The 24,954-nt window shown below is 43.6% G+C and overlaps 1 protein-coding gene and 1 long non-coding RNA gene across 4 annotated transcripts in view; one reads left to right on the forward strand and one right to left on the reverse strand.

Moving 5' to 3' along the window:
• The window catches only part of LOC147576065 (uncharacterized), a 28,831-nt gene extending 15,258 nt beyond the window's left edge, over positions 1-13,573 (forward strand). Inside the window, exon 2 of the long non-coding RNA XR_015241722.1 lies at positions 13,132-13,573. This is a non-coding gene — a long non-coding RNA (uncharacterized LOC147576065). The remainder of the gene's footprint in view (positions 1-13,131) is intronic.
• Positions 1-24,954, reverse strand: part of HTR7 (5-hydroxytryptamine receptor 7) — a 149,159-nt gene that overhangs the window by 44,327 nt on the left and 79,878 nt on the right. Inside the window, exons 2-6 of one of the 3 annotated variants that reach the window (XR_015241721.1) lie at positions 21,428-22,191; positions 10,045-10,213; positions 9,401-9,425; positions 3,561-3,600; positions 1,470-1,591 (exon numbers count right to left, since the gene is read on the reverse strand). Coding sequence is in view for 2 of the 3 variants with exons in the window: in XM_025918170.2 (XP_025773955.1) it covers positions 15,187-15,229; positions 21,433-22,191 (802 nt within the window). In the remaining variant the exon portion in view is untranslated. Of the gene's footprint in view, positions 1-1,469; positions 1,592-3,560; positions 3,601-9,400; positions 9,426-10,044; positions 10,214-13,484; positions 15,230-21,427; positions 22,192-24,954 lie in introns of those variants that run through there. The other 2 variants (XM_025918170.2, XM_086680349.1) reach the window with 2 other exon arrangements.

Here is a 24,954-nt window from a genome sequence, read left to right on the forward strand (position 1 = left end):
CGCCACGTGTGACTCAGGGTGTCAAAGGAAAGGACAGATCCCTGAAGACTGGGGACACCTGGTCTTCATATAGTTTTGAACCTAATTAGGTGAACCTATTTCTTGAACACTTTTATGTAGGAGTCCAATCTTAGCACTTCCCTGAATGCTAGTGGTGGGAATCTTAGCACATCCCAGCATGCCAGTGATGGGAAGCAAGCCAAACTCCCCAAATCATCTTGGAATCTGCTTAACAATTTTAGCAACTTCAATTCTGCCAGATATACCACAGGTACATTGCACTGCAGGCATATTCTTTTCAAGTAGGAATGGTTAAGGGACACGTTTGTGCTTTTGTCTGATCAGTTACGGATTCTTCTGAAAGTTACCAAAAAGCAGTGTGCAGACTCTAGTTGGTTGTGGAAAGCCACTTTATAAAAATTCAGTAAAACCTTTTTGGAACAAAAATATTTCAAAGATGACCGCCAAGTGAATTTCAATAAAAATAAATCTTGGGGCGCCTGGGTGGCGCAGTCGGTTAAGCGTCCGACTTCAGCCAGGTCACGATCTCGCGGTCCGTGAGTTCGAGCCCCGTGTCGGGCTCTGGGCTGATGGCTCAGAGCCTGGAGCCTGTTTCCGATTCTGTGTCTCCCTCTCTCTCTGCCCCTCCCCCGTTCATGCTCTGTCTCTCTCTGTCCCAAAAATAAATAAACGTTGAAAAAAAAATTTTTTTAAATAAATAAATAAATAAATCCTATTTTTTCCAATAATTCTAATTACTGAAATGTGTCAAGAAGGGGAAAAAAGGAGATTATATTACCAAAAATAAAAGTGATTAAAAAGGATCTCAAGGAGAGTTAGAGCTTTGCACTCCCTGTACTGTTTATACTGGAAAATCCCTTGCAATTCTCTCCTCTCTCTACCTCCCATCCTCTTCTCCAGATTATAACAACTGCTCTACATGCAAAGATCTCGGTTTCCAGGACTATAGTAGTTGTTACTTAACTCTCTTTCACCTGAGTATCTGTCATGTCTCCTACAGACTGGCCGGGATGTTGCATTTTGTCAAAGGTGCCCACCTCCCTCAAACACACACTTCTCCAGATAATTCTTTAATATTCCAAAGTTACAAATAAGATGTATTTAAAATGAGAATTATCTGAAAAATAACCCCATTCTGAGGCTTTTCTGCTTTCATTTGTTAATGGATTAATCAACATTGTTAGGGCAAACAGGAAAATAGGCTCATCTGTATATTATTTGCATCCCCTACTGAGCCTAACATCATTCAAATCTAACAAACTCCACCTACCTGCAACAGCAACCGTGGACAAATATGCCCAGGAATTCCAGTCGTCCATATATGAAATATCTGATGCACACATTTCATATTGTAACTAGTAGGGGTACAGAGGCATAAAGTGCTTTCCCCAAAACAAGCTGCAAAAGTCAACATGTAAAAACGAGTTCCCTGCATCACAAATACGTACCTTAACAACTGGCAAACAGGTTAAGATGTGAGGGAGACAACCTGCAGAAGAGGAAACGACAGCTGGTCAAACCGTGCATGAGAAAGAAGTTCAATCCCACCAATAATCGAGACAGTGTAAACCTAAAAGTACAAAGTGACAGCATTTTACACCCTTCAGTCGGGCAAACCCTGAAAAGTTGACAATGGTAAGGGTTTGAGAAAATGTAAAAGTAGGAGAATTCTCAGATACCATTAGGGGGAGTGTAAAATGGGGCAACGACTCAGAATTTGGCAAAATCTAGTTAAGGATATACCTGCCTCCTATGCAGCAAGCAGTCAGGCACACGGTAAGGCTATTGCATTCCTGCGTTTTTTTTAACCGTGTACTCCATAAGATAATTGTGAAAAACTGTGCAGCCACTTGCAAATTTTAGACATGTAAATTTCCAAATCATAAATGTAAACAGTTGCAGAAGATATAATTTGGCAACTGTTATAAATACTGACATTAAAAAAAATAAAGCGGTGATGTCATTCTTTTAAATCTATTCAAAAGTGGTGTCAGGTAACAAATACTATTTTTAAAACTGCACAGGGCCGCCTGGGTGGCTCAGTCGTTTAAGTGCCTGGCTCAAGTGATGATTTTACAGCTTGTGGGTTCGAGGCCCCACAGGCTCAACCTGGAGCCTGCTTCAGATCTGTGTCTCCTCTCTCTCTGCCCCTCCCAAGCTTGCACTCTGTCTTTCTGTCTCTCGAAAATAAATAAACATAAAAAAAAAAAACAAAACCCTACACAAACTGCTCTTGTTTAACATTTGGAAATTTTATCTTTTTTTTTTAACTTGTATTTCCATTCCACACCACACTGAAGTTTATTTTAACGTAACATGTTATTATGTTTGAACATCTTTTTTTGATCAACCTATCACCTGTTACGCAAATGTGTATATAATGATAAATCGCAAAAAAAAAAAAAAAGTGTATTTAAGACTCTGAAGTCTAAACATTTTTTCTTGATTTAAAAAATTATCACTAAATAACTATTTTAGGTGGTAATTTACATTACTAATTCTTATTAAATCTCATCACTATTAAATTAACTACTAAATTACTATTGGCCAAAACCAAAATGTATTGCACATACTGATAAGTATTAACTGTAAAAATGTAAGTTTTGATTGGAAATGCTTTTAATGAAATGAAGGCAGAGGTTTTTTTTCATCTAGTTCATGTATCCAGATATGAATATTGCTTATTGCTAAAATGAAAACAGGGCTTGTGAAATTAGCAACAAAATAAAAGGAATGAAGCCACCAGCAGTATGAATTTACCAACAGTATATTCATGATTAAGTGGATTTTCTTACAATAAATTCTACTAAATATACCTAAGTTATATAAATATAATAAGTACATGGCCAAAATGAACAAATGAGCTGACAATTGGTTGATGGGCAACACTGAGCAGGAAATTTAAGTCCAAAGGAAGAGTGTATATGGATTTATAATGTCCGATAATCTTTTTGCAAAGGTAATGCAAATATTTCTTCTACAAATCTGATGAAGTGTTTGAGAAAATATAAAACACTAACTTACTTGGAACGTGAGTTTCTTTTACTCAACGGTGTAATGTCGACCTCTAGGAGATACACACAAAAGTGTTTGCCTCCTCCTTCCTTAAATCATGCAAACAATGCAGGTGAGTCAAGACCAAGCCCTGTGAGTAATCAGTCTCTAAACTTTCTCCCTTTTAAGAATGAGAAATTGAAGGGCGCCTGGATTGCTGAGTCGGTTTAGCATCTGACTCTTGATTTCGACTCAGGTCACGATCTCACAGTTCATGAGATTGAGCCCCACATCGGGCTCTGTGCTAACAGCACAGAGCCTGCTTGGGATTCTCTCTCTCTCCCTCTCTAAATAAATAAATAAACAAACATTTTTAAAAAAAGAATGAGAACTACAGGCCGCGCTTCTCATAGACTGGTGTTTTCCCAGCATTCTTTTTACAACTCCTGAATATTCTTAGTTTAACACAGATGGATAAAGACCAAGGAGTTGCCATGAGTTCAGTGTCCCAGTGAAAGAAGACACAAAATTCTCTAATTTCTTACCTGTTTTGCTCACACAACTCCTCTTCGGGAGCGATGTGTTCTTTGACAATCAGGAGAAAGAACAGGAGAAATCATTAAACAAAAAATGTCCTGACACTCGCTTGACATTATATCTGAATCCAGATCATCCCATGGATGAAAGTACCAACTCTAACTCCACTAGGTTTGCCAAATTTAGCAAACTTTCTATCTGCCTCTCACTCTCTCTCATGCACACACACATAGGATGCCCAGTTAAATTTGAATTTCAGAAGACAACAATTTTTTAATATAAATGTTCCCACAGCTCATATTGAGACATACTAGATCAGGATATATTTATACTAAAGTAATACAAAACTACCTGTGGTTTACCTGAAATTCAAATTTAACTAGACATCCTGTATTTTATCTGAATTTTAAATTCTACCCAAGTTTTTGCCTTTAACAGAATATGTGCAAGGAAAGTCAGGAGGCCCTATAGCAGATTTATAGGCCCTCAATTAAAGAAGACCATGTGGATCCCAATATTTTGAATTGTCCCTTTGAGACATTATATTAAGATCTTAGGTGGGTAAGAGACCTTTCTTTTAGAAAATGGGAGAAAAAGATAGTGAATGATGAGGTGGAAACTGCATGCGGCCCTCAGGCAGGTCAAGTTTAGGATGTGGAAATCAACTACTTTAGCAACCATCCACATTGGGAAAACGTGTGTGCGCGTAAATATGTATACGCACACACACGCATGTGCGTGCATCTATGTGTGTGTAGGTAGTGCAGTGGGGATGGAAATTGGTGCAGTGCATATACCCTAATTTGAAGACCAGTATTCTGGGCAGAGTTTCCCAACAGGTCTGCACTAAACAGGTTAGTGAGCAGTGGTCATGACACAAGATGCTGACCTCTTCAGCTCTCGGGGCAGCCTTGGATTAGAGGCACAGTGACATCTGGCAGAGTGACCCAAGTGAAAAGGGCTGGGAAACCCCATATATTACAAATGCTCCCTAATATGTGTAGGGTGACACATCCATAAATGCTCACAACAGCATTTTTTTATAGTTACAAAAATCTAGATGAAAGCTAAATGTCCATAAGAGCAAAAACGGAGGAATGAGTCACTGTATATTCAGCTAACCAAGTATTATAGTCCAATTAAAATGGAAAAACTTGACCTATAACTCTCAATATGAAAAGATGTCAAAAACCTAGCACTGAGAAAAAAGCAGGCCACAGAAGGATGGTACACACACTATGACAATACGTGTAAAATTTACATAGGGAAACTAAAAAAAATACAACTGTCATGTATTAAAAGCAGACAAGCACTGATTAGAAGGAGGTACCATAACTTCAAGGAAAATGCCTGCTTCTGGCAGAAGAACGGGACTGAGGACAATCTCATACGAAGTCACACTAGCCATCATCCCTCCGATCAGAACTACTAGTAAATGGATCCTTCACACTAGCCACATCAATTACCATCCAAGAACACATATGAATAGTTTTCCCCACATGGCCCTCAGCCATAATATGGTTCATGTCAACATTAGCAGAAACCAATCAAGCTCCCTTTGACCTCACAGAAGGAGAATCAGAACTCGTTTCTGGATTCAACATTGAATACACAGCAGGTCCCCTCACCCTATTTTTCCTAGCAGAATATGCCAATATTATCATATTAAATATCCTCACTACAATCTTATTCTTTGGAGCATTCCACAGCCTATATATACCAGAACTCTATACAGTCAACTTCACTGTCAAAACCTTACTCTTAACACAATTACCTTTCTAGGAATTCGAGCATCTTACCCACAGGTAGGATTGCATAAGAGCTATAACAGAGGACGCCATTTGGGCATCAGTGGGTCAGGCTCTGTTCTTCATTCTTTACACTGTTATTCATTGTATACACTCTCAACAACCCCATGAGGTGCTGGATAGTATTATCCCCATTTTACAGATGAAGTGACTGATGTACAGAAACACAGAGATTAGGGGATTTGCCCAAGGTCACGCACCTCTATAAAGGATACAAAAGGGTCCTTAAGTGTATATTAAATCTTCTTTTATTAAAAAGGACTTGAAATATGACAAAACGACAATACAATAGATGGTTATTTATGATACTTCATTCTTTTTCTTGCTTTTTTGAAATATCAAATTTAAAAGTTCTGTTTTATTCTTTCAGAAGCTCAAACTTGCCTAATAAGATCATTCTAAAACTCTGGTTATGAGTTTTTTTTCATGAAAACATGGGTTTTTATCTCAACTGTCCTCACCAACAGTAGATAAATTACATAAATGAGTGTTCTTTTTATTTTTGTGTGATGAGATAGAAGTGGAGACATTCTATCTCAGTCCATATTACACAAGTATGGCCATAAACTTCTGTGCCCCACTACAATTTATGGTATAATATTTAGGGATGGTTTTCATCCATAAAATCTATGCTCTGCATGATCCAAATGGATGAATGGGAATTGGGCCCCATCTTCCCTCAATTGATTTAATTAACTAAATCTTTTATTTATTTTTTTATTTTTATTTTTATTTTTTTTAATTTTTTTTTTCAACGTTTATTTATTTTTAGGACAGAGAGAGACAGAGCATGAACGGGGGAGGGGCAGAGAGAGAGGGAGACACAGAATCGGAAACAGGCTCCAGGCTCTGAGCCATCAGCCCAGAGCCCGACGCGGGGCTCGAACTCACGGACCGCGAGATCGTGACCTGGCTGAAGTCGGACGCCCAACCGACTGCGCCACCCAGGCGCCCCTAAATCTTTTATTTTTTATGTATTCATTTTTTTGTAGATAAGTTAAAAGCCAATATTTAAAAGCTTTCTGCAATTAACTTTCTAAGAGCCAGGAGAATAAGCAGTATAAAGAGTAGTCTTTGATTCATGCATCCAGAATAGTTTCAGGTCTTCATTTTATCTCCACTTCCAAAATCTATTCTAACATTTCATCCCAAGCCGTTGATGAGGAAGTTGATGGAATAATGGAGATGACAGTCAACATTCTTCACCGGGATTGCTCTCTTACGCCGGAAGGGCAGCCGAAACTGTCTCACAGAAGCACGTCTCCACAGAGTCTAGGATGCCGGCCACTGGCCAAACCTCCCTGACAAATCTCACTTGTTACTGACTCACCCTCACTAGTTTTTGCTTTCAAAAGCTAGTTGTTGGCTCCATCGTGAGCAGGAGAAAGATCCGGCCCAAGTCACACAGATGGGTCTGGATAACAGCACGCTTTCAGCTGCACAGGTCCCTGGGAGTCTGTAAGTAACTAAACGGCTGTAGGATTCTCAGAATCCTAGAAGATGAGGGAAACACACGGGTATGATTTGAACCGCTCTGGCCACCACCAACTTGTCACACTGTCTGAAATTCCTATCAACACTTTCTCAGGTTCAGACCTCAATCTAAGGGATTGCTGGTCTCAGGGTAACTATGTGCCTTGTAGGAAGGGGATATTGCCCCTGAATAATGGATTAGTGTATGTGATTAATTGGCTGCCAGTTTAGAGACAGCAGAAAATAAGAGAGTGGGACACAGAAGATACAAGTTTTAATGAGGAGAATCTAAAAAAGCACACATTATAACGCAATAGCAATGAGGGCAGTGTGTGTATGTTTGTGTGTGTGTGTGTGTGTGTGTGTGTGTGTGTATACCAATATTCTATTGATAGAGTTATATATATATATATCCTTGAAATCTATGTAGGAAGTTTTATATACAGAGAGATTCATTAAAGAATTGCTCGTGTGATTATGGAGGCTGAGAAGTCCCACAATGTGCTGTATGCAAGCTGGAGACCCAAGCTGGAGACCCTGCAAGCTGGTGGTATAGTTCAGTCCAAGTCCAAAGGTCTGGGAACCAGACGGTTGGTGGTCCCAGGCCAAGGGCAGGAGAAAACCAATGTTCCAGCTCAGCCAGTCAGGCAGAGTTAATTCTCCCACTCTCCAATTTTTGTTCTATTCAGACCCTCAAGGGATTGGATAGATTCCACCCACACTGGGGAGAGGATCTGCTTTACTTAGTCTATGGATTCAAATGCTAATTTCATCCAGAAACACCCTCACAAATTCACTTAGAAATAATGTGGAGCCTAATCTCTGGGCACACTGTGATCCAGTCAAATTAACACATAAAATTAACCATTACAGGCAGGCTGCAATAGAAATGCAAACCAGGAGAAAACACTGAGGTGCTAAGTGCGCAGATCTGGAGGAATCCAAGAATAGGATTAGGGACTAGGAATCACAACCTTTGCCCCCTTCACATTTTCTGGGCTTTAACCTTGAACAAGCATTTTGAGGAATTCAGTGACCCAAGAGTCCTCTCAGAGTTCAGACGCATATTTCCAGGCCCACAAAACCAGTCGGTACCACTGAGATGCATTTTGTGGAATGGAACGGAGGATGTAAGAGAAAGTACAAATCAGCTGGAGGGCTGTTCTGCTACTTACAAGTTAATGTCCTTGAGTTCTATAAATGTCAGGTCCCTCATAAAATGGAGATAACACCCCCCCCCCTCCTTTTAGGGTTGTTTTACTAACAGAATGACTAACAAGTGATAAACATTCAACCTATGTGAGCTGTTTTAATCACTGCCATAATACACACACACACACACGCACACGTAAAAGCATGGACCTTGGCCAAAGTCAACATCTCATTCTCATTGGCTAATATTCAATACCTATGTTCAAAGATCTAGTCTTTGCTTTGTTGACAAACATTTGATCAGCTGCTTAGCATGGGGACAGAAAGGTGATGCATTGATTCTCAGCTGACCTGGTGCTAGCACCAATATGAATTAGTTAATGCCAGGAGTTACTCAGTAATGTAGGAATTAACCAGGACTGCACTTAAAACCAAACTCCATGTGTCTTTAAATAAAGTTGAAAACAACCTAAGGTGCTCTGTGGGTTATGTTCTTCCACAAATTGCTGGATTTTTTGGTGCCAACAGCAGGTACTGAATATTTAAGGGTATGTAAGAGAACCTGTGAGCATTTTGTGTATTTCTCTAACAAATGCCATAACTATATACAAATGATTTAGATGTTATTATTTCATATTAGTTGTGCTTTTCCACACTAACTGCACACAGTATCAGCTACATGATTCAGTTCGTCCACATGTTTGGGAATAGTAACTCTCAACTCGTGGCACCCAGCTCAGCTGGAGCAGAATCACCTGGTAGGTTGGCTAAAGACATTCTTCACCCTGTGCTACACCCCACAACATAATGAATCAGAATTTCTGAAAATGGGGCCCAGGAGTTTTCATGTTTAACAAGCTCCTTAGGGGCGCCCGGCTGGCTCCATCCGTAAAGTATGCAATGCTTGATTCTGGCTTGTGACTTCAAGCCCCATGATGGGCCTAGAGCTTACCTTAACCTGACCAAAAAAAAACAAGCTCCCTAGATAATTCTTACTCAGAGTGAAGTTTAGAACATATTGAGTGTAAGGCAGAAGGCAGAGTAGTCACTTGATATTACCCTTAGCCTCTCCTATACCACAATCTTTTGCCTTTAAACTATTATTGACCCTGTCAAAATTTAGTCTCTTTCTTTGCCCTATTTAAGAACAATCTGGGGGGCACCTGGGTGGCTCATTTGGTTGAGTGTTCGACTTCAGCTCAGGTCATGATCTCACAGTTTGTGGGTTGGAGCCCCACCTCGGGCTCTGTGCTGACAGCTCAGAGCCTGGATGGAGCCTGCTTTGATCCTGTGTCTCCCTCTCTCTCTGCCCCACCCCTGCTTGTGCTCTGTCTCTCAAAAATGAATAAACATTAAAATTTTTTTTTTCAAAAAAGAACCATTTGATTAATATAATCATTCTAAAAATTAAATACCTTTCAGCGCCTTCAGGTCAGCATTCTGGATTCAATTTAATTGTAGATAATGAAAGAGGAGAAACACAGGGGAAAAGTTGAGTTATTTGAGTTGAGTTACTGGAAGGCTCTGATTCGCGAGCGGAGGTCACTTCTCTGCATTACTCCTACCCCAAGCGTAGTTCTTAGAAGGAAGCTGCTCCGTGTAGTCCCCCCACCCACACCCCCTACAGCCTCCCTGCACCACGCTCACCACCACATGCTGTGGACAGGCCTTGCACACAGTGTCCTGCACACGTCATGATTATGCTCGTCATTTCTCAGTCCGGGAACCGTCCAGCTGTCCCTAACCGTACGCTTTCGGGGGACGACGGCCAGTGTTGACTTTTTTTTCTTGTTCTCCATGTTATGTTTGTTCTGACCGTATTTCCTGAGCTGCACTTTTAGGTCTACTGATCCTAATATGAAAAAAACGGAACTTATATTTTATATTTTCTTCTCACTTTTCTTGTAATTCATTTTTATTGTAGTTTGCAAACGCACAGCTGTGCAACACATTTTTTTAAATAATGCTTCCCGAAAGATAGCTTGCAAAGCACTGCCGTCCACCACGTTCCTTTAAACAAATTCAGACAAAACACAGCTCTACTCCAGCATGTTCTCACCTGCTAAACAGTAGGGGGTTGTCCTAGGTCACCCATGAGCTTCCTCTAGCTCTGCAGTTCTCTGTGGATACAGTTATATCTCATTTTCCTACAGGTGACAAACTTTTATGTTCCAAGTGGACTTCCTGCTGTCCGGTCGCTCCTCTACACCATCTCTCCCACCGTGAGACTGTGTGGGTTTAAGGAATAAAGAGCATTTTAATAATAGCGCAATCAAAATGTAATTAACAAAGGTAATTTGGCACCAAAAATATTATGTAATACACATCAAAGATAAAAATCTAGATATTTTTACCATCTGCTACTTTGGATTCTCACTTCTCTCCTCCACTGAGATTTAAATGTTCGTATCCATATATTGAAGTATGCATTTCTTTCTGGATCTCCTTGTATTTGCCTCATCATCATATGTCTCGCACTGGATTTTAATCATTTGTGTCACATGAGGCTTCCTTGCTAGATTTTTAGCTTCACAAGAATGGAGATCATGTTTGTCTCACCACTAGGTCCTAGGGTTCGGTCTCTGACATATTAATAAGTATGTATGGGGGCGCCTGAGTGGCTAGTCAGTTAAGTGTCCGACTTCAACTTAGGTCATGATCTCGTGGTTCGTGGGTTTGGGACCCGTGTCGGGTTCTGTGCTGCCAGCTCAGGGCCAGGAGCCTGCTTCGGATTCTGTGTCTCTCTCTCTCCCAAAAAATGAATAAATATTAAAAAAATAAAAATAACTAAATAAATATGTATTGGAATAAGGGAATGAATGGAAGAATGGATGAATTTCTTAGTGGTAGAACCATGGATCAGGCTTTCATTTCTTTATAGTCTTTATATTTCTTGCCCATTACTTTTTTTTTTTTGGTTCTATAATCTCTGAGCATAAATTTTATAGTTTGAATAGAATCTAAGATTTCAGGTGTGTTCAGAGAGCCACAGTTACAATATCTCTTAATTCCCTCAACTCAGCATTTTTTTAATGCCAAATCCCCAATACAATTGTCTGCAAGTCCTATTCAGATGGCCGTCAACCTCTCACTTCCTGCTTCAGATTAGCTCCGTGAATTTTCCTTTTACATTTTTTATTGTAAAAAATTACAATAAAAAATATTACATTTTATTCCCTGCCGCTTGTACTGCATAAGCAATTTTTTTTAAAAAAATTATTTAGCCAGCAGGGGCTTAAAAAGCAAAGTATTTTAAGAAATTCTTTTCTGCTCCAGAGAAAATGTGGACAAAGTAAGTTTAAAGAGAGATCCAGTTACGTCAACTTCTGTCTCTGAGAATTGGATCCCCGGAATTGGTTCTCCAGGTCTCCCTGCTTCACACTGAATGTCTGACCAGGTTTTCCTTTTTGGATCTATACTGCTTGGATTAAGTAAGGGATGACCTCACAACATGTATTTCGTCCAGTGCTTCCTCAGCACGCTGACCCCCTGAAAGTTGTGGAATGTCTTCTTTGTGTGCTGGTAGGGACCATCTGGCGAGCTGTACATAAACAAGTTTCAACATATGGGCCATAACACATACGTGGCTCTGCTCTACTCGTGCAGAAAATTAAGAAAAGGTTGCTCTCTTGACACGAGAAGTTCATGTAAAAGAAGCAGCACCGTGCAGTGGAGCGCCTGCCCTACGCTGCACACGGGAGACCTTACTTCCAGCCCCTTCTGTCCCACTCACGGAGCAGGTCACTTGATCGCACCAACTTTCCTTGACTGTCTCCTCCGAAAATTAAAAAGGAAGCCAAGGAAACTCTGGCCTTCCACTCTCCCTGTCCTTTCTCTCCCTCCTTTCTGTCCTTCTTTCTTTCCTATTAAGAACATTTATTACATGCCTCCTATATACGTTGCAAGCACAATGCTAAGTGCTGGGCATATTGGTGAGGAAAACAGACACGGTCCCTGCCCTTGAAGAATTACTAAACCATGATGGAGACATACATTAAATAAATCTTTGAAAACAGGAGAAGTATTCTGAATAGAGGGGGAAAGCGTGTGTGAAGGTCCTGGGATGGGAAGCCTAGACTGTTTAAAAAATGCAGGATTTATGGGGTGCCTGGGTGGCTGTTTCGGTTAGGCATTCCACTCTTGGCTTTGGCTCAGGTCATGATCTCACAGCTCGTGAGTTCGCGCTCCAGGTCGGGCTCTGTGCTGACAGTAAGGAGCCTGCTGGGGAGTCTCTCTCTCTCTTCTTCTCTCTCTGTCCCTCCCCTGTTCACACGCTCTCTCTGTCTCTCTCTCAAAATAAAAAAATAAACCTAAAACATAAATAAGTATAAATAAATAATGCAGGATTTGTAAACATTTCTATCCATTAAGTCGAGGACTCAGTTGACAGTCAAAATGCCTCAAGGAAAATTCCTACCACCGCCAGATGGCAATTCAAACAATCATTACATTAGCATAAACTATCTATAAAATGGCCTGAATTTTCTATTCATATGGTTGATATCATGCCTGTAATCAATGAATCTAATAAAACTCCATGAAAATACGATCATCGAAAACATATACACGCATCTCAAGCACATGAAACCGTGGTAAAGGCTTTAAGAATTATGAAACGGTTTCCAGAAAACTTAGGAACTCTATGAGTACCCCTGTTTAATATTTACATAACAAAACTAAACACGAAGTAAGAGACATTCAGTTACAGCTTACGAGCACTCTCCTTCCCAAGCACCATTTTGCAATCCCCAGCCTTGCAGGGTGACAGCTGACACTCTTGAGTGAGTCGAGAGATAAGTCCTAACAGTCATTCTTGCTGAACAGTCATAAAATATGGGTACAGTGCTTATCTCAGTGATTCTCCCAATTCTTGGTTAAAACAAAAGCTGTGCCTTTGGCACAAACGTTGTCCTGTGTGGAATAGTATGAATTGTTTGATATTTCTGTCATTCTCTCTCGGTTTCTCCCTTTCCCTTTCAATTGGCCGCCATGCGTGTAAAAGCATGTGTGGCCAGAGAGTTCAATCACCAGGCATTCAAGTCAGGCATGATAAAGAGCCAATGTGAATGTCAGAATTTCAAAAATTAAACCCATGTGAGAACCTGAATCAATCCAGTTAACCATAATGCTTTGTCTTGTGCTACAGGAAGGAAACCGGTCATTCCTTCCAAACTGCCATGGCCCTCCCTAAATGATATGGTGACCATCTGAGGAACATCTACCTTCAACCTGATGGCACACTCCTTAAAAGTAAGGACTTGCACTATTCATCTTTGATCCCTCTATGTCCACCATGCTGAATGTCGTAGGAGCCCAATAAATGCCCATTAATCAAATCAAGGACCCAACAGTCATTCGTAAAAAAAAAAAAAAAAGTGACAAGTGACATGCAGTGAATTACAGACTGTCTTAACTACCTGTTAGGATTTCAGCAAAACCTACAAAGCTTGCCCTTTTGCGAGTCTACAGACAGCAATATTTATGACAGCAGACCTTCAATTAAAAATCATTACTTAAGTTCCTTTATTACAGCTACAAATAAACTTTATTTGATGTAATGTAATAAAACATTTTCAAATTTAACAACATTTATCTGACCAGAATCAATAATTTAAATTATGAATGTAAGTATATACAGTCACTTTAGCAAATCTGCGGTTCAGGAATTTGTACAAGCTTTGTCTGAAGCCCACCTCCCCTTCCAGACCCTTCGTGTCTGGTGAGATGCTACGTCAGTGAGAGCAGAAGAAATCCATAATCCACGTTATCCACGTTACCCACGTTGCCCATAATCCAAATCCATAATTCCACATCCAGTGAGAGAACAGCCACATTTCTTGTAGGAAAATAATTTTCTCTGTCAGTTCTCTTTTATCAAATGAAGGTTTGTGTTCGCTCTTTCCCCTCGGAGGTACCCTTCTGATCCGCCACCTTCCTGTCTCCTTACATATTACATAGTACCGTTAAAAAAAAAAAAAAATACCATCCACAAAGGGGCCTCTTCTGTTTCCTGACCTGCCCTTAACATCTACCACTTTGGGGAGAGAGAGGAAAGAAGAACAGAATTGGCCAGGCACACATTTGTTTTAGGATACAGAGAACACAAAAAAACAAATCCTCCTGAAGGAACGGAATGGTATGGTATTCGGAGTGTTTCCCAGCAGCGGCCCCAGCGACGTCCAACTCGCACCATTCACTTTAATACAGCGCTGCCCAAGAAGAATTAACATACTGATGCTCTGTCTCTGAAAGCATCAGAACCTTTCGTGGAAACCCCATTATTCCCACACTTCCTCCCCAGAAGAACACAGTTATGGACCAGCCCGGGAGCCCACTGCATCGGTGAGAACCCGAGGGCCAAAAGTTCTGTGCCAATAACCGTGCTTGTATACAGTACAGTTAGGTAGCACTCCCTCTTCGTCCAAACATCCTTCCTCTCAGAAGGAATCCCCTTCATCTCTCAGGACCCTTCAGAAGAAGCGTGAGTGCAAGAAAAAGCTTTATTCAGGTTTTAGGATTCTCTCCATCCTGAGATCTGTTCCTGAGTTAAACCGTGACAATCAATGAGTTAACAAAGAAAAGTACATTGGTGGGGAAGTGACAGGAACCCTGCAAAAAAAGCGAAAACTATTTGACAGAAGCTTTAAACCAGACACTGCTCTGGGAAATCATTTATATTAGCTGATGACGGGATTCTGTTTTCTAACACAGACATGCAACATATTCAACACTACGCTTACCACAGTTTGCTTGGAAATACACCCTTCTGTCCTACCACAAAATACATTCTGTCTCGTGAGTGATTCCTGAATATTCACCACAATGCCTAGACTCGGAAGCATGGGAAGTGAGCATTGGAACTTTCTTCTGTTTGTATGGACTTGGACACACGCACAGCACCAGAAACTGTTTCCTTTCTGAGACTCAACTCTGTTTGCATGCTTTAGTGCTGAGCCGATCTGGCTGTCTTGAACTGAGCACTATTTTCATTGGCACACAAGAGCACTGATCCACAGAAAAAGAGGAGAGGTCACCATCTCCCTCCTAATATGCTTTGTACAACAGATCACCCTGCTTGTCATGTGTCAGCCATCCCAGGAAAGGACAAAGCCACGCTCCATTCCACAGTCTCAGCAAAGGATTGCATTGTTTCCACCTCTGTCTTGCCTGGTTTATTTCGTCTCCGCTATTCCGCTTTTGATCATGAATCATGACTTTTTTTTCTACAGTAGTCAGAGTTTTGTCTATAAAGAGAAAGAGAGAGAGAGAGAGAGAAGACAAGAAAATGATTTAGCAGAACCGTAAATGTGAGGTTTCGTTTTGTGGTGGGTGGATTCACTTTTTTACAGCATTCAGTAATTTGAATCAGTTGTGGCTTTTAAGGCGTTATAAGAGCTTTTCTAAAAGGAAAGAAAGGGTGCTGTGGCTCTTTTCATAAATTTTATAACTTCTATAAGTTGCCGGGGCCTTAATATATTTGCAAATCAGCCCCGGATAACCCAGTTAGACATTCACTTTGATAATACAGCTGTAGGCAAAGATGCCTCCACTCTCGAAAATCCCTGCAAAATACTATTGTACGTGCCCCTCATGAAAAGGATAATGATGACCGCTTATGAGAAGTGTCCCTCCCTTCGAGCCTAGGGGGGTGCTTCATAGAAAGACAAGTGTACAGAGGCCAGGAAACCCCATCTCCCTCACCTCCTTCCTCCCGGATTCACGGAACTGGCATGAGTCACGGAGGAGTCTTGGCCAACAGCTGAGGACAAGACTCTTTCTCCTTGGTGTAGAGCCACATTCCCTCCAGGTCCACACTCCCCTAACGCTTTACCTTCAAAGGACTCAACTTACTGAACACCACATGTGAGCTTGAGACCTAAGTCTATCGGGGTTGTGGGGACCGGCCCTGCACCCCTGGGCTTTGCCTCCCCATCTCATCGACAGTACCACTCTCACTTGGTTCTCAAAACTGGGCAGATGGGTTTGCCTGGTGACAGGCTCAGTTTCTCCAGAAGACACCGTCTCTTGCTTTGTCCGTCACCTCACGGAATGGTGCTTAAAGAGAAGCGCCACACTTCAGCTCAAACCCGCAGCCCTAGGCTCCTGGGTTTGTGGGAACAGGCACTGCAGACAGGCCATGTCCCTGATGATGCTCCACACCTATTCTTGGCCTGGGGCCTCGGCTGGATCTCAGCACAGAGGGGAGACTGCACTTCTCTGCAGCTCAGCGCAGCTCGGCTCACATCGGTTCGTGAAACGGACCAAATCCCTCCAATCCTCAAGCCGTAGCACCATCTCCCAGGCCCCCCTTCCCTTGCCACCCGCCTACCAGCCAACTACCAAATGTTCAGACATCCTTGGCCTCTTTCCTGTCTCAATACCACCCTTCTCATGTGGGCCCTTGTGGCAGGAGACCTCACGTTCATATTGGTCTCTTAACCCATCTCCCGTCCCCTATTGTGAAGCCCCATCTACACTGCAGTCCTGCTCTCACTCCTGTTCGAAAGCCTTCATCTCACCTCCTACCCGCCTGGACCTCCGTGCTGACTCTACCCAGCTCCCAGGTAGTGCTGAAGACCTGCCCCAGTTTCCTTACCTACCTCCCTCCACATCTGTGTCCCTGTGTCTACACTGTCCCGTCTGCTATGAGTAGACTCAGCCCTACTTCCACCCCTGCCATCCCTTCTTGTTAAATTCCTGCTCTTTATTCAAGGCCCACTCCAACTACCACCTCTTTCAGGATTCCTCTCTAAAACATTCCCCCAAGGCTTATTTTTCTTGTATACCCATCTGTACCGTTTGATGTTATTTGGTGCAGTGTGTATCTACTCAGAAAACAAAACAGTATGTTAGAAAAAGCATGAGAGGCCAATTGCCCGCCTTTCCTGTTTTAATTTTTTTTAAATGCTTGTTTCTTTTTTGAGAGAGAGAGAGAGAGAGAGAGAAAGACCCAGCATGAGCGGGGGAGGGGCAGAGAGAGGGAGACACAGAATCTGAAGCAGGCTCCAGGCTCTGAGCTGTCAGCACAGAGCCCAAAGCGGGACTCGAACCCACAGACCTAAGCCGAGATCACGCCCTGAGCCGGAGTCGGATGCTTAACCGACTAAGCCACCCAGGCGCCCCACTGCCTTTCCTATTTTAAAGAGATATTGCAAAGTTAAAATGCAGGTCGCTGCCAAAGCATGACACAAACAAACTGTTATTATTACTAACTGATGATTTAATAAAGAGCCAAATTACAGTTAGTTAATGATGAGGAAACTACTACCATGGGGGTGGGGAGGGAATCCTCAAAACAGCAAACTTTTTGTTCATTTCTGCCATTAAGGCAACGTCCCACCACAGAAACCCAGAATTTCAGGGCCTTCCAGTTTCCACTAGGATCCATTTTGTTGTTTTGTTGTTGTTTGTTTTTTGTTTTTGTTTTTATCACTGGTTTCCATAAAGAAAAAGCAGAATCACCCTGAACTCCAAAGCCGCAGCGCTAAGCGTGGGGCAGCAGAGACAGAATTCGTAACAGGAACCCAAGATTATTCTGCTATCGCTCACCACTGAAATCAACAGGATTATAGAAGTCTGTTTTGAAGAGAAAGACACTATGATCACCAAGGAGAAGAAGGGAGAGGGGAAGGAAGAGCTACGTCAGCACAACTCCGTGAAATTCCTTTATATGGAAGTATTTCATACATTGCTTTTCCATATAGTTCACCATAATGGTGTCCAAGAACCAAAGTTGTCACAACGTGACACGTAAAAATAGTTGACGGCGATTCAAAGCAAATCCATAGATAAGGTTGTCAAATTAAAAAGAAAAACAAAAGGATCCCTGCTTGTGTCACAGTATCACACTTGGTTTTATATAACCAGATTCGAACACTTGTGAAAAGGGGACAAAGGTTATAATTTAGAAGTGAATTAAAATTACCAGCGAGGCACACAGAGCTTTTCTCTCTATCCACTCCCTCCATCAGGGAAGATTCCCTGCTGCCTGTTGGACTCCTGAGTCTTTCGTTACACTGATCAAGAAAACGGGAAGAAATGGGTAGATATCTGGAAAGAGCAATACACAATCTAGTAGACTGTTTACACCGAGAAGGAAGAAAACTATTATGCAGGGGGAAAAAATAGAGCCAAGAAGGCAGAGTTGGAACGAGAGTAGAACCCAAGCAGCCAGAGAAGGAGGAAAGGGCTGGAGAGACTGGAGGGAGGAACCTTGAGTCTACAGGCTGGCCAACAAGTGTAGGTGCTGAATAGAAAGGCAGGGGGTGGAGAGAGGATCCTGAGAAGGTTTGCTGTGAGCTATGGATTTGACACTAATCGTTGTTCCAGAAACTCCAGGAGAGTTATGAGTTGTTTGGGTCATCCAGCTAGTGTGTGCCTGAGCGCAAGCAGGCAGTGTGGACTGCACGCGTTACTGGTCTCTTACTGGTTACTAGTTACTAGTCTCTGGTTACTAGTCTCTTACTAAACACCACCGCCACATCTCCTGCCACCCTGGCCCACCGGACTGTGAGTTTCCAGAAGCAAGGCCCGCTCACTTCCTCATCTTTCCATCCCCCGACGTGCCTGGCGTCATGCCTTGCACAGAACAGGCCTCAAATGTTTCTGGAAAAAACCAGCCACTGGAGAGACTTTACTTCCAGCCTCCACCTTCTGACTCATCTCACCTTGTGTCCCTGGATCAGTCTGTCACTTTGATGATTCCCATTCTCCTATTTACAGAGATTCAGTCAAGAGCTCACGGCTGTCCACACTAGGGCTTTGCAACGTCAGCATTACAGAATCGAGGGTGGGGTAATTCTTTGCTGAGGGAGGCTGCCCTTGCATTCCAGGATGTTTAGCAGCATCCCACTAGAGGCCGGTAGGCCCTCCCCTCCCCCAACTGTGACAACCAAAAATGTCTCTAGACACTGTCAAGTGTCCCTTGGGGGCAAAACCAACTCTGGTTGAGAACCACTTGTCTACACTAAAACCCCAAATTCCTGGGGCCAGAATGGAAGAGCCTTCATAATTTCATCTCATGCTACCTTTGAGTTGTCATCTCCAAATCTTGCCCCACCCCAGTGCTCAGCATCAGCCAGACTGTCCTTTGCATAAAGTCCCACACTGCTGCCTTTACATTTCTACTCTCCTTTAGCTATAAATGCTTGATTACTTTCAGAGACATACATGAGACCACATCCTCCAAGGTCTTCCCTGGTCAGGGCTAGGGTGAGCTCTGAGTTATGTTCCTCTGCTTTGAATCCCATAGCTTTTCCTGTTGCCACCTTTCTGTCGTTCTTACTACGAACAGGATGAGTGTGCATATGTGTATGTTTATGTTTCGTCTGTCCGAAAGAAATATACGCAGGATGGGAAAGATCATGCATTTTCTACATCTTTCTCAATGTATGGCAGAGTTGTAAGCAAGAACTTAAAAAGGAGCCTTCACACATTGGGTGGACTAGAAAGCTGCCTGGTATAGATCTTTTCAATCAGCAGCTATTCCAACTCTCTTATTAGAAATTTCCTGAAGTTGGGGCACCTGGGTGACTCGGTCAGTTGAGTGTCCAACACTTGATTTTGGGTCAGGTCACGATCTCATAGTTAGTGAGATCGAGCCCCATATCGGGCTGAGCACTGATAGTGCGGGGCCTGCTTGGGATTCTCTCTCTCCCTCTCTCTCTCTGCCCCACTTCCCTCTCAAAATAAATAAATTAATTTAAAAAAAAAGTCCTGAAGTTAACGGATATTTAGGCCAATTATTCCAAATGATTTTCAGATTCTATAATTATAAATAAAATCAATAACACCAAATCAGAGAGAGATGTAATGAGAGGATAGTGATTTTTCTTAGACCAGGAGACAGCAAACTATGACCTGTGGGCCAAATTCACCTGGCTGCCTGTTTTTGTAAATAAAGTTTTACTGGTACAGGACCATGCTCATTTGGTTACTTATGTCTATGACTGCTTTCTCACAACAAAGGCAGAGATGAGTAATTTCAAGAGACCTACAGCTGGCAAAGCCTGACCTACTTACCATCTTTTTCACAGTAAAAGTTCACTGACCCCTGTCTTAGACTAACAGGAAAACAATATCCAAGCCTCCATAAAAAGCTATGGACCCAGAGGCAAATATGTTCTGTTAGTGAAGTCAGAGAACAGTGGAGCTCCTAGAAGTTTTTAGTCATTGGTGGTGGAGTTGGCGGTAGGTGATGGGGGGCAGTGGGGGGGGGTGTATGCTAGGTTTGGAGCCTCTGGCACTTTGGTGTCCCCCTGGAGCAGGGCTGCTCCCCTGAGACAAGTGGGAGCAGGAAGGTGTCCTTTGCCATGGTTGTTACACATGTTCATATGTGTATATGTTGTCACACGTATTACATGAAGGAATGTAATATACGAAGAGTTCATGGAAGTCAGATTAAGATGATGCACTAGCTCACTGGGGGGCCACCTTAGTCTCCAGCTCTGTTACCTTGTCTGCCAAATGAAGGGCCTGGACAAGATGGCCGCGGCGGCCCACGGTTCTCTGGCTGCTCCCTCCCTCCGAGTCGGGTGAAAAGTAGCGCCTCCTACTCTCCTGTCCGACACTGCTCTGCTCTCTCTCTCTCACCAGTACCTTCCATCCTCTCATCCCAATTTCTTCGCCCCCCAAACAGCTTTCCCACAGGAGGACGTGGCCACTGCCTCAGATTTAAAGCAAAATCGGGTGTGGCCAGCTGAGCGCCCTAAAGAACTCCACTGTCTCCTTCCTGCTTTACGATGCCAAACTCACCAGGTGCGGGCTGCGCAGGAAACACCCACCTCCTTGTCACCGCTGGCCCTCTGCAAATCCCCTTTCAGATCCCAGCACCTACTGCAATCGCTCCCGGGAAGGTCACTGAGGCCTCCTAGACAGACTCAGAGACATTATGGGTTCTCTCCTCCCCCGAAAGGTGGGCAACGCTTCCTAAAAGCTCTGCAGGCTTTCAAGACTGGCCTCATCCTGGCACGTCCCCATGCTAACCACTCTTCTTTGTCCCAGGCTGCTTCCTTTTAGACTGTATGAATTTGCTCCCTTTCTCAAACGACTTTATCAGCCAAGGATGAGGTCATCAAAACAGCTTTACTGGATGGAAGAGAAACAGCAATGAAAGCAACAGTGTTACGAGGACGGGAGATCCGGGACACGATCTGGATGTTGTTGATGGGAAAAGGATGGGACACAGCACCTGCCTTGTCCCATCACACCGACTGCAATTTGTCAACAGATCAGTCCTGTCTTCCAGTCCCGCAAAGTACCCGACTTTGGCTTTGGGGACTGGGAATTCTGTTGGGCGGAGGACCGGAGTTGACGGCATTCGCAATTCTGACCCGATCTGCTTGGTAGAACATCAGCTAGCCCTCCGGGATATGCTTCAAGAAGTTCCATAAAAGGGGTGGGGGGAGGGGGGGAGGGAGAAAAGGAAAACAGTGATAAACGACCTTACAGCACAAACTCGGGTCTCTCCGGCCTCTCGGCGAGCTTCAGGGCCTCATGCATGCCTGCGGCCGAGAGCTTGCGGTTGATATTCCGGTACTGGCACTGGAGCAGGCTGCGGTAGGTGGTCCTCAGGTCCCGGTTGAAGAAGGCATATATAAAAGGGTTAATGAGGGAGTTTGCATAGCCCAGCCACAGAAATGTCCTCTCCACCCACAGCGGGATGCAGCTGCAGGCGGTGCCGCAGATGAAGGGTCTGGCCGTGGAGAGGAGGAAAAACGGCAGCCAGCACACGGTGAACGCCCCGACGATGATCCCCAAGGTGGTGGCTGCTTTCTGCTCCCTCTTAAAGATGGAGATGTTTTTCCTCTCGTGTTTGAGGAGTCTCGAAAGGTTGGCACACTCCTCCACCTCCTTCTGGAGCTTCACCATGCCGTTCAGGGAGATGATGCTGTCGGGCTCCTCGGGGCGAGGGAAGCCGGGGAACTTGTGCTTGGCGGCGCTCTTGCGGGCGGCCTTGTAAATCCGGTAGTACATGAACAGCATGACCGACATGGGGATATAAAATGCCACTGCCGTGGAGTAGATGGTGTAGCCGAAGTCCTGGCTGATCAAGCACACCTTGTCATCGTTGACGTTCTTAGCCCATCCGAAGAGCGGCGGTAACGTGATGGAGGCAGAAAGAAGCCAGACGGAGAGAATCATTTTGGCCATGCACTTCCCATTCTGCCTCACCGGGTACGTGAGTGGCCTCGTGATCCCAAGGTACCTAGGTGAGAAATGGAAAGCGGACACGTGACCCTGGGATCCCACCTGAGCAGCGAGAAGCACGACCAGCCAGGTGTTAGGCTTTACACGCGGCAGTCCGTTCCTCGGGACAGCCCTTCGAGGCAGGCACCATTATGCCCATTTTACAGAGAGGCAAACTAAGGCTCCGAGATGCTACCTACTTCTTTCCAGGTCACAATTAGCCCGAGGTACTGCCAGGGGTCAGCGTGAGAGCCCTCTATGATGCCAGGCCATGCTCTCCTTATCCTTTGCAGCCTCTCCTACTCCACACAGTCAATGAACTAAAGATTAAACATCCGCCCTCCCCCCGCCCCACCGCCACCAAAATCAGCTGGGAACAAAATGTCAAGTCTGACGTGGGATGTTGTGACACATCCTCACAAATTAACCAAGGTCTACCACACTCTGATAGTACACACCCACTGATCTCCTGGGTTGTCTTAATTCAGACAGGCTTTTAATTCATTTTAAGTTCCCCTTTGCACTGTAGCAAAAGCATTTCCTAAGGATCACAGAGATCTGTGAGATATTAAGGAAATCCTAGGGTTTTGGAATGCAAAGCAGCAACTGATCATTTTTTATGCCCAGAAAATTCTCACACAAGAGTAATTTCAGAAGAACAATCTATAAAATAAAAACAGCCTACCTCGTCTCTCCTCTCCTGAGAAGGATCACAAAAAAGGGGCACAATTCTGAAAAATATGAGGTAAAGCCAACGTTTTTTCTGTGCTTAGTTCTAGATAGAGAATAAATATTTCTCCGTCTCCGTTATCAAGGATTTCCAATGCAAAAGAGACTCAGCAAACAGAAAACATACACAGCAAGATGTTTTACCAAATGTTTAATGGTTTTCAGCTTTCCAAATTTGTTTTCTTCTCTGTATTTAATGGCCTTAGCTTCTATTTGGAGGAGGATGCAAAGAGCCCGTAAGAAGCCAAGACAGGTAAAAGCTGATCATTTTGCTGGTTTTTTATTTCATGGATGTATATTAAAGATGCACTCTTCACACATGAAAAGGAAGGGTACAGAGTCCCCCAACTTACCAACAGGTTATTTTCTGAAAGTCTCTCAGTTGGTAGGTTGAAATTTTAAAAATAATTGTTTTGTGCTAGACATAGCCTCACGTGTTTTGCTTAAATTACCCCACAAAAGTCAAAATCATGCTTTCCCAATGAAAATTAGCATCACTGCAGCACTTATAACAAGTTAAAACGGAAACATCAGTAAAGAGGAATCGGCCATATTTGCTTATTTGTCGAGAGTATTTATTCACTCCTTCCACAAATATCCATCGAGCTCTTTCCATATGCCAGGTGCTGTCTTCAAAGTTGGGGATACGGCAGTGAATAAAAGAGACAAAAATCTTGAATGCACTTGGGGAAATCATGTTGGGTTGAACAGGAGGACTGAGCCTCGTGGTAATATTGAAGGGACCTCCTGATTCTTTCCAAGGATTCGGGTGTTACTGCACGGCTTCTTCATTTCACAACCTCTAGGTCCCTTTCCCCGATAAAGCTAACCCACAAGCAGTATCCCTAGGCTTATCAGGCAATGTTAGGACTAAGTTTTGGCTCTCAAACAGAATGAAGGACGAGAAAGATGGAGGTTTTCCTGAGAATGCAAGAATTAGAGCTGCAAAGGAGGGAAAGAGAAAATGAGGCAGGAAGTAGGCAGCAAGGGAGGGAGAGGGGAAAGAGAGAACAAGGAAGGGAAATGTGGAGTAGACTTTGCCATTTTGGAATTATCTGAAATTATCTGAGTTTTAAGCTGTGGAGAAAAACTTTAAGACGATATAAAATAAAAATAAAAAAAGGTAGATGAGGAAACCCCTGAAGAAAGGTGTTGGAACCAATTTCTCTGGTTCAGGGTTTTCCTGCTGCAACTGCTTTGCAGACCTCTGTTTTCATATCTCATATGTGCTCTCTAACAACTCCTGTGGATGTAACCTTTTGGTTTCTTCCTTGTTTCCCCACACCCCCGGCAAGCCTTTGCCAGTGAAAGGGCGGGCCTACACCAGCCGACTCCATCTTGTTCTGTGTCCTTCACCTTGACCACACCTCCTCCCCTTGAGTAACCCCCCCTCACCTGCCTAACAGGACTCGACCCTTCCCCAGGACCCTTCCCCAGCCAATCGGCTGAGGCCATAGCCATTACCTCACCAACTGCCCCCAGGCCCCAATAAAACCTTTGTCCTTTTGAAACTCGCCCTCTTTCCCTGGTATCTCACCGCTGCGTCGGTGCAGGTAGGGGATTGAGCTCGAGCTAGCTCGAATAAAGGCTCTTTGCTTTTGCATCGGACTCGGCTCCCTAGTGGTCTTTGGGGATCATGAATTCTGGGCATAACATTTGGGGGCTCGGCCCGGGATCCCCAAGAACCCCGAGGGACCCCCGACCCGGAGAGCCTGACTGGCCACGGTTAGTGTCTGTTTGTTCTGTCTTTTCTGTGTGAGCTCATTTCTGGAATTCTGGTAGTGCCCGACGCGGTCTAAGTGGACGCACTGGAGGACCACGGGCCGGGAGTTTCGGAAGACGTTCCGATTCTCCCTTCTGGAGGGACGTGGAATCCCCTCAAAGGTCTGAGACGAGGCGGATCGCTCCCGCTGGTCGGCGTGAGGCCATCGTCTTTGGAGGGACGTGGAATCCCCTCATCGGTTTTGGAGGGACGTGGAATCCCCTCAAAGGTCTAAGCTAGCTTGCAGTTTTGCTTCCATGGAGTTGGAAGACTTTCTAGGGGCCCTCTGTT

This window comes from Puma concolor, chromosome D2, assembly GCF_028749965.1.
Source record: "Puma concolor isolate L17-30 chromosome D2, mPumCon1.1.hap2, whole genome shotgun sequence".
NCBI classification, from domain to species: domain Eukaryota; kingdom Metazoa; phylum Chordata; class Mammalia; order Carnivora; family Felidae; genus Puma; species Puma concolor.